Here is a 10,412-nt window from a genome sequence, read left to right as displayed (position 1 = left end):
TGTGGGGACTTCTGAGGCCAGGAACCACCACCCACAGGAGCACCTCCATTCCCAGGGAAGTGGAGCGGCAATGGGGAGACAGACATGTGGGGCTGCTTTTTTCCAGCGGGTTTGGGCTGGACTTTTAGCGAGCACAGGGCAGAACATACTGCAGCTATCCCTAAAGATTGACCCGCAAGTCTAACCAGGAGTCCAACTGCAGGCTGCTCAGAACAGCTGAGGATTCTAAAAAATAAATTAAAGAAGAAAACATACAGAACTGGAGAAGAAAACAAGCCTCCAGCTGGCAGGATGATGATAGCTGTTACAGAAAGAAGTTTATTCATTTGCTCCTCCAACAAGAAGAAACAGAGAGAGCCTTTGACATGCCATTACACAAAGCACCTGTTGCAAAGGACTGAGTAGAGATCCTTGTTAACATTGTATTTGATTGCTGCAAGTTACTTGCTTGCATTTTTTTAAAGACCAAATTCCTAAACTGTGTAATCAAAAGGCATTCTTTGCATATGTAATTAATACCGTAATTTAGGTACCCAGCTTCTGTGATCTCATGCGTAAGAGTAACTGCTCATTAAGTAATTACATGCCTACCTGGTTTTTCCAGTGCAGTAGAACATATTTGGAAGTTTACAGGCAGACTTGGTGCAGAGGAATGAAACCACAAGCAGAGTCAAGGACAGAATGACAATCTTGACACTGAATGGGACGCTGAAGTGGCAATCACTTCAGGGCCCCATTATATGTCCCTTAAAAAGGAGACAACTCTGCTTTTCATTCTGCTGGAAATGTAAAGGCCAGTGTCATCTTCACACCTCCTTCTGTTACCACCTGGACTGCGCTGGGTTACTGGGTAGGTACTGTTGGCATCCAGATCTTCCTCACACACTTTGGACATGAAACCATGCTTTCAGTGGAACCATTAATAATGTCAACTATAAGCCTAGGTAGAAAGCGGTCATAAAAATGTCTATGCCCCATCCTGAAGAGGTGTCTTTTGAAAAGTATGAACTTCGAGACATGCAGAATTTCACTGCAGCTGAAGAAAGGCAAGCTTTTGCGTACAATGGACTGAATAGTTGCTAGGGAATGAGCAACATATCCATCTCCTCAAAGAGGGCTCTAGACAAATTATTTGCAAAATTTTACTTGGGTGAAAAGAGAATAAAATATTTGGGACAGCAAAGTTATTAAAGATGTTTCCAGGCCAAGGAGCAGATTCACATTATTTTTATGGAAAAAGTTCACAATTTTGAATTATCAGGTTTTATTTTGGCTACATCAGCAAGTATGTGGACTAGGAGAGTAAGTACCAAGAACGCAGTAATGTGGTGAAACTCTCCTGAAGAAATAAGCAAATAAAGCAGAAGAAATATTGAACACTGTTCTCCGATTCACCACTTCAAGAATAATGATGCCTAAACACAACATTTGGCAGCCTTTTGTCCTTATTTCGTGTGGGTTTCAAAGATAGCTTGAAATACAGAGAAAAGGGAAGCTGGATATTTTGTCTTCTTAAAGCTCTTACCCTGGACATTCGATCAGAAAGAGAAGTGAGGTGCTGAGGCATCAAGCAAAGGAATAATAAGCTCAGTGAAGACCTTGATTAAGATGATGATTCCCACTCAGTCATCACTTCCCCTTGATGCATGAATGCTAATGTTGGCTTCGTAATTACAGTCCAAAGCAATTAGTAACATTTGCTTATTGCTTTAAGAATGCCAAATGTTAAGTGATACTGTCTGCCAGACCCCTCATCCTTGACATACGTCAGACAAACTTGCCTCTCCCCCCTGTTTAAGAGCACAGCATTCTTACCTCATCACCTGCCTGGCTGAGGTAATACAAGTCTGTCACCAAGGATCCCACAGAAGTGCTGGAATAATTACAGTGCTTTGCACTTTCATACCATCCTCCCACTGAGAATTTCCAGAGCTTCATAAACATTAGCCAATACTGATGAATTTCCTATAATGTATGATCACTGTGATCCGTTTGCTTTAGGGGGACAGACACATGCTGGTGAAGCCTCTTCAACAAAATGATAGAGCAAATCAGCGACAGCTCCGGTAATAGATCCCAGACACCCAGATCCCATGTCCCACGTGCTAGATACTGGGCTGGCTGTAGCACGCAGGCTGTTACCAGAACAGCCCTATGTGAGGTCCCACACATCCCAGCAATATTCTTGCCTGCCAGTCACTAACAACTTTTTAAAGAAAATAAGGAAAGATTGGGTTTTCTGTATTTTTTAATCACGCACAGCCCACCACATGAAAGGCATGTCAGTCATGGACATCGAGTTCCCACATGGATAGGGTCCCCTACCCCATTTTAAGTGATAACACAAGGAGAACAAAGCATTACCTTCTTCTCCAGCAGCAGAGTTTCCAACAGTCTCCCTTTCCCGGTCAGCCTGGTTGGAAACCGCGCTTCCACTTTTTGTCCTTCGAAGAACACTGAATGCCTTGTTTATTTTTTTAAAAGATCTGCTTCTTATAGTGGAGCGTTCAAAGTGTCGAGCTGCAACAGCAGGAAAAAACAAATCAATACAGTTCAGCAGTTCTGGGCTTAGAACCACATCATTTCTGCAGCTGTTGGCATACGACAGGGCATAGCAGCAACGGCAAGGCTGCCTGCACTTCACCTTTGCACCTGACTCCGGCTGATACTCCAAGGCTGCACCCACCTGAATCTGGGTACAATTATCCTACCTCTGTCCCACACCTTGGAATTGCCACCTCCCCTGTCTCTTTTGCCAGCCATGCACATAAATCTCCTGCGAGTGTGGTAGCCTGGGAGAGAATAATCCTCAGTCAAGGCAGAATCAGCAGCAATCCCGTGAAAAATGCGTATAAAAGGAAGAAGCGCTGCCCTTCCTAAGCTATATAAATTAAAAAAAAAACAAAACCAACAAAGCTGGAAGCTGTTGTTAAAAACTCTTCTTGGAAAAAAACCAGCACTACTGCCTCAAAACCCCGCAATGCTTCCAAAGCTGCCAACAACAGCCAACAGTTTCATGTCAAAAATTCAAAGATTATCAGGTGGGAGGGACCAACTAAATCACATCTTCTAACTTGGGTATGGCAATTAAAAAAAAAAATCATAGTAGTTTCAAAACATGTCACTCTCTTTTCCATCTTGCTGAAGATATCTTTGTGGCTGTTACTGCTCTGTCTCTTCAAGCTCTGCATGACAGCCAAACATTGTAATCTAATAATACAGCATTCCCTCAAAGCAGACTGTGGTCTCCAAACTCAGTAAAACTGGAGGGATTTAATTTCATTCTGGTGTTCTCTTCTTGCCCCCTCCCTTTCCTCGCCTCTCTAGCCCCATGCACACAAAAGGATAGCGCTGCTCATTTTTTAGTCTTTCTTCAGCCCTTCATCCATCCTCCCAACACGCAGCTAGTACAACACAAGGTTGGATATTCACTTTGGCTTCAGAGTCCTCAAATACAAGCTTTGAACTCACCGTTAATGCTTCTAAGTCTGCCTGTGGTCAGGCCATGTTTTTCAAATATGACACTCATCAGAGCCAGATGCAGTGTCACAGGGTGAAGGATCAAGGCAAGGTTTCCTGGTGCAACTTGTCCCTGACTGTGGTTATTTCAGCAGAACCAGCTCCTCCGAGCCGCACCTCCCTGGGAGGCTGGCAAACTTCCCCCAAGCTCCCAGGGCACTTATTAAGGTTTGTTTTCCTGCAAATAATTGGCAACTGCCAAACACAGTTCCCAACAGGCCTTTGGGTAGGTGCCCATGGCATGGTCTATGGGGGTTACTTGGGCCACCATGTTTTGGTGAAGCCATTACACAGCTACACCATCTCTCTGGCACACCACACATGCCATTTGCTCTTCCAGCTGAGCTGACTTGCCTAAATAATCTTTCTTAAGACCTGCAGTTTGCATGTGTGCAGCTAGTCCATCTTCAGCTTGATGCTGCCCCTGGCCAAGCAAGTTTGGTTTTCACCTCAAATCTATTGGGTCACTGAGTGCGCAATTTGACAAGCCATGTAAAATTAAAGCTTTTGCTCTCTTTTTTTTTTTTTAAAGCCTCCAACAACATATGTTTCACAGAAAACAAACACTGAAAGAGGCCACCAGGCTCCGAAACCATCATTTTTAGTTCTTACTTCTGTTGCGGTTGCTGCGATGCAGGTCTCCAGGGCTGCTGCCTGACTGGCTATCCTCTGAGGTGGGGCTGAAGGCTGGGTTCACCAGCCCCGGCTCGTCTGTCATTAAGGCGATGGCCGCAGCTGCAGAGAGCTCGGGGCCCACGGTGGCTATGGCTAAGCTGGAGCCATGGTCTGGAGAGCAGTCTTGGGAACGCCTCTTCCGTTCCTTAGTAAGGCCATAGTGGGATGCTCCTTTACATCTAAGGAGAAGGGAGGGAAAGGGAGACATGGTAACAAGTTGTATTTATATGTTGCGTACTTATGGAAATTATCTGGTGCCAAGGAATCACTCAGAGTACAAACTGTGACGATCGTGGTGGCCACTGAAATACAGATGCTCAACAAGAGGGAAAAATGCCAGTCCCATCATGTTATGCAGAATAAAAAAAAAGGAAAACTGTCCTCCAAATTAGCTGAATTACCACCTTACATGGAAAGACTACTGCTGGTCAAGAAAAAATAGAGCGCCACAGCCTTGCCTGTAGTCTCATGTGTATAAATAGTTACTGCGGATGCAAGAGGACAGGAATAGCAGGTGGCTAATTAAACCAGAGGCTACAGTCTATAATTTTCCCCTTGCCTCTGATCAATGAAAGAGAGCAGGGTGAGGCCTGATAGCTTTGCCAGGTCTGCTGGTGAAATAAAAGGCACCTTACCCAGCCCTGTGCCCTGACAAATCTTCCCGGTCACCAAGGCGGTCACACTGGGAGCACAGTGCTGTGGTCCTTCATGCAGGAGGCAGGGTCTGCCCTTCAGGTAGAGGCCAATGCGATCAATGAAGGGAGGGCTGCAGGTGGGAGTCGAACACCTGGGGACTGTGGAATCCAGTCCCCACACGGTACCTGTGCAGACTATTTACTACTTGAACTGCACCTGATGAATTGTTTTCAAATCCAGCCATGGAGATGAAGTTTCCAGCTCTGCTATTCCAGCTCAGTTGAGACACTAAAATAGAGGGGTCATCACCTTGATGAAGGAAGAGGTGCAAGAGGTGTGTGTGTGGGGGGTCCCACAGGCCACGCAGCCCCACCAGAGACAAGGAGGGAGCGCAGGGCTCCCACCAAATGACTGAATGCAGATCCTCAGACCTCAGACGAAGGTCCTTGGGCCAGCCTGGGACTTCAGCAGTTTGGGGAGCTCAAGGCTGGTTCTAAAATAATTCTGGAGGAAAATCCAAATCCTAAATCCTGACTCAACCTCCGCAGTGACAAAATCCTCTGTTTCTGGTGGAGACATGCAAGTTCCCAGAAGAGCTGAAGATACAGCGTTGTAAGAGGCAAATTACAAGCCTGCTTTGAAACAACTTACTTGTGGTCCCAACTCTCTGCTCTAGATTCATCCTAGACAGCAAAGGCAGGATGACGCATGGCATTTCTTTCTTAAGACTTGTTAAAGAAAGTCACTTGAATGGCGTTAAAGGTCACTGTGCTCTTCATGAGTCAGCTATAAAATAACTGAAGAGACAGAGTGGCCCAAGGACACAGCACCTGTGACTTTTCTCCAGGACCACTTCTGCCCATTGCCCACCCACTAGAACCTCATTCACTACATAAAAAAAAAAAACCACCTGCCTTTTAATCATAATCTAATGACCTTGTCCTACTTTCAGTTACTCTTATCTCTTTCTTCATAGCAAAGTCTAACTGATGACTTTCATAAAAGTGCCCCGTAGGACTAACTCACAGAAATAGATTCAGAAACCCTTAGGGAGAGAAAGCTCTTCGTAATATATGGCATGCACAAAAGGCAATGCATAATACATACAGTACACAATGCTAGTGGGTTAAGTGTCAGAAAAAGAAGTAGTACACTGAATAGAGGCCTTGGAAGAGAAATGATTTATGGAAGCAGCTCCTGGGACAGAAAGATGAGATGAGGACAAGTCACAGAGCTCTCTATGTCAGCTTTGGAGCAGCAGTTTAATTTCTTTTACGGTATTGCCTTTTTATGAGAAACAATTGAATTAAAAACTTTTTAGCACAAAATTATGATTTACCATCATTTACCTCATACTGCTTCTGACAACTTCCATCTTAAAAAGGAAAAAAAACCCCAATCCAAACTGTATCATACTGATGCAGCTGTGTAAAGGCTTTGTATATGGTTTAAGGTTTGGATGGGAATGACTGTGGCAGAAGTTTTTTCTAAAAATTTTCACCAGAAAAAGGAGGTTTCTCAAAAGAAAATACTCTTGTGGAAGAGAAGGTTGGTCAACTATTTCAAAAGACCAACAAAAAGCTATTTGGGGCACCTATTCCAAGATGAGACTGCAACAATAATCACGTAAAACAGAAAAGAAGAGCTCTCCTGCCTCCACTGCAGCAGGCATTTTCCCATTCCTTTCCCCCAAAAGAGGTCTGACTTCCTCATCAGCTTGAGCTGCTAGAAGCTGCACACCCCACCAGTATCCCACACGCTGGCAGGATGCGCTCCTTTTTATTTCGTAGGGAGCAGAACCACAAAGGCCTCCCCCTCTTGCAGCCTACCTAAACTTCTCCAACACAGCGTTTTGGGAAACCAGCTCCCCAGCATCCTTGTCCTCTCCCACTTGCAGTGGGGTCACATTTACTAATCCAGCCTATAAATGCTCAACAAAATAGTCAAAAATAGCCTAAAAAGCCACCACAACGAAACATAGACAAGGAAATGGCTTCAGGGTGAGTTGTTTGCTGTTCTCAAAAGACAATTTCTGCCTTACAGAGATCCTGCAAAGATTCAGAATATAGTAAGAGATATTTTACTCCATATTTTATTTTATTTTCCTCTGTTTTCACTATGCCAGTAAAGTTTCAGTAGTTGATATTAGGGCACCAGCCTTGTGAACGGGTCCTCAAAAGATCTTTTTTTTATTTTTAGTGTGTTGCATGAAGATCAACATGAAGATCAGAAGAGGCTCTGCCCAAAGATTCCCAGCTACATGGATTCAATCACTGCCTGGTGCCCATCTGCACTTCACTACTAAAGCCTTCACTTTCTGTGGAAATCCTCACCCACTGCTGCTGGCTGCACTGCAGACATCCAGCTGACAGCATCAGTCCAACAGCAATGAACAGAAGACAGTTACTTTGAATGTAGAGAGGGCTGACGCAGTTTAAGATGTGGGTTACTGGAGAAGACAAGTTGTCATGATACAAAGCACAAGGCGTATCTTTCTAACTCTGCCAGAAATAGTTAAAAGAGAACGAAAGCTCTTCAAGTATGAGCACTGAAGCTATTTCTTAAATGATTGTGGCAGGCATAAATGAACACAAATCAAGCCCTCTTTCTTCAGATTAACACAGTGTCCTTGAAGAAGGAAAAAAAGTCCCAAGCCCTCAAACTTGTAATAAAATCTACAACAGCATCTCTTCACTTTCATTGTTTTCCTTATGCTGACACTGCTGTGATAACAGAAAACAGAAGAGACGACGGTCTAAGTAGAATCATATTTATAGTGTCTCAGCTACATTTTTCCATATGGTTGGATTTGGCTCCCAGAAAAGAGAGATCCATAAAACAGCTACATGCCAGTACTAATTATCTCTCTCACTGTGATTATTAATCAGTTCTAATAATAATCAGTTGCCTGATTTACAGCTGGAAGAGTGGGATACCTGATTAACGTAGGCCAGTCAGAAAGCGAATCCAATGTTGTCTGGTGGCCAAGGTGAACTACAGATTTATGTTCCTTCTCAATCACACTGGGCAGCGAGTACATCCATGCAGCCTTACGGTACTGAAACAATTTGAAGGCCAAAACTGAGAGAGATAAACAGACATGAATAATGTGTGTTGTACAGTTCATGCCATTAACGTAGTGTCACTAGGTGCATATGGGAAACTCAGAAAATGGTTTCTTCTGTTTGCACGGCCTCTTTTATGAAGCAGAAACATGCTGTCCTAAATACTGGCTGTATGAACTAACCACTGGGCAGTGAGAGGGCAGCAGCAGCTGCTGAAACTTCACCTGGGGCTACAATTGTGGCTGGTATCAACGCTGGTGGTCGCAGGGCAAGCCTTGCCCCACACCCTGCTCCGCACAAGAGGGAGGCTCTGCAGTCCAGTCCTCAGGTAGCATATCCCAAGTGCTGGGGCCAGGAGATCCAAAACTCCGTGGCTGCTTTAACTTGGTCCTACTGTTTGTCAAAACAAGGTTCGGTCAAACTCAAAGCCAACAGAAACATTTCCACATTATTTGCGAATTCAAATGAAAACAGTGGTTTGAAAACAGAGATGTGTACGTAAAGGCAAAACATAAACAAGGACAACTGCATGGATTTTTCACCTCACTTCTAGTGATATAAATGAAACAAAATCAGAGTCAAAAATATATGTATGTATTTATAACGCATTTGCTCTTTTAAAAATGCCCTGTTTTCTATCTGTGACACTTCACAGGCTGCCCCTCTTTCTCCCTGTCTCGCACCTGACTGCCTGGGCAGGAAAGGGGGGAAAAAAGTGAATCTAGAAAGTGACAGTGCTTGTGAGCCAGGTCTGGCACAAATAAACAGAGCAGAAGCTCTCCCTGCCCAGTTCCAGCAGTGCTTTCCCAACCTCACTTCCAGTGCACTCATATTTTGGTGCTGTTTTGCTTTAGAGCAGCAGCAGCAACGGACACATTGTCTGAGTGCAATTAAAAATAATGTATACAAAGCATTCACGATTGCCCACCAGAAGAAAATATTGCATAAAAGGCTGATCCAAAGATAAGCCCTGATCAGGGTAGACAAGTATGTTTCAGCTATGCCCTCAGTGCAAGCAGTCTCATCCCTGTGTAATTTGGGCTTGACACAAGCTGGGATCAGAAGTACCAACAGTGTGCATCACACCCCAACTCCATCACACAAACTCCCCCATCTGTTCTGGTACCCCCAAACTGATCTGTCGGAAAGGCTGATGGAGAAACTGAAGGTGACCAACAAGGAGCGTTTTGGATAACCTGGTGCTGATAACCTCACTTGTGAGACCTCGTGGGAGGTTCCCGCCACATCTGGGAAGGAAGCGGGAATTTGAAGCAGAGAGGTTGACTCACAAGAAGGTTTTGCAATTCCTGCCCCACGGGAACCATTTGCACCGTGTGTGTATCAGCAGTGACTGTGGCTGAAACACAACCCAAGTGGATTTCAGGCCAAACACCTAAACTCTAAAGCTTTCTGAAACTCCATCATAAGTGAATGAACTAACGTGGTCAGTTCTCAAGCAGAGATCGCACCAACTATTCTGATCTTACTTTTGCCAACCTTGCACCAGGAACTGGAGCAAAAAACAAAAAAGGAGTGAGGCACCTAAACTCCAACCAAATGCCGTGTTACGGACCTAAGCTAAAAGGCAGCAAATGCACAATCTCCTCCCTTCCAGACCAACCATACCAGTGCTTAAGAGGCCAGAGACATCAACATCTTCAGCAGTGAAGGTGACTAATACCTCGCTGCTCCTTACACCCAATGATGTTGTATCATCCTTGCTCAGAAATCTGGTTTCTGTGAATCCTGGTCCTACATGCAAAAGTCTTCTTTTTTGCTATCTATGAAAATCAATCCTGGAACTGAGTGCTTAACAGCAATGCTTTTTCCTTTGTAATTCTGAGTTCTTGCAAGGATTAACAACTGCATGAACGCTGCATATGAAAAAAGCTTCATAAGTAAGTACCTGTTTTATTTTTTTAAAATGCATTTGCCTTTCCTGCTTTTTATAAAGGATTGTGTCATGTCAAGAGCATTCCTCAGGCTACTGTAATCGCCAGCTATGGCTAGGAAGGTCCTGCCTACATTAAACTTTCCTCAATATTCATAAAGAAGGGGATGAGCCATCTAAAAAGCAAAGCTTAAAATCCTGGATTACAGTTTCCAACCAACATTCGCTGAAAGCCAGGCTGCAAAAACCTTGTCTAAACATGCAACTAGAAACAGGCTGTTCTCTGCACCTGCACTTGAATTTCATAATGCCAGCAACATTTCTAGATGCTCACCACTGCTGTTCTGTGTACTCTGTACCCTGGCACTGATGCACTTGGGTTTCCTCTCCCTGATGGTCTCCCTTAACACAGTGTCAGAGGCTTGCCATCTTGTTTGGGAAAAAAAAATGCTCATTTTCCACCTAAGTGGGAAATTGTCCCAGTTACTCTTTCATTTCAATAACCCTATAAACAGAAGCATTTTAGAGACAGCTTCCTGACACCTGGGGCATCAGGGTTGGCTGGGAGGGAAGCGCAGGCCGGCAGCTTGATCCCCGCTGCCTCCGGAGGGTTGAGGATGAGTGAT

At 44.3% G+C, this 10,412-nt stretch overlaps 1 protein-coding gene across 2 annotated transcripts in view; it reads right to left on the bottom strand.

The window, feature by feature from the left end:
* Positions 1–10,412, bottom strand: part of LNX1 (ligand of numb-protein X 1, E3 ubiquitin protein ligase) — a 69,324-nt gene that overhangs the window by 31,781 nt on the left and 27,131 nt on the right. For both annotated transcript variants that reach the window (XM_009335145.1, XM_009335146.1), the window contains exons 2-3: positions 4,132–4,373; positions 2,365–2,520 (exon numbers count right to left, since the gene is read on the bottom strand). In XM_009335145.1, the coding sequence (XP_009333420.1) occupies positions 2,365–2,520; positions 4,132–4,373 (398 nt within the window). The remainder of the gene's footprint in view (positions 1–2,364; positions 2,521–4,131; positions 4,374–10,412) is intronic.

The sequence above is a fragment of the Pygoscelis adeliae genome, unplaced genomic scaffold, assembly GCF_000699105.1.
Source record: "Pygoscelis adeliae isolate BGI_AS28 unplaced genomic scaffold, ASM69910v1 Scaffold21, whole genome shotgun sequence".
NCBI lineage: Eukaryota > Metazoa > Chordata > Aves > Sphenisciformes > Spheniscidae > Pygoscelis > Pygoscelis adeliae.
This window is presented reverse-complemented; position numbering and strand designations above follow the sequence as displayed.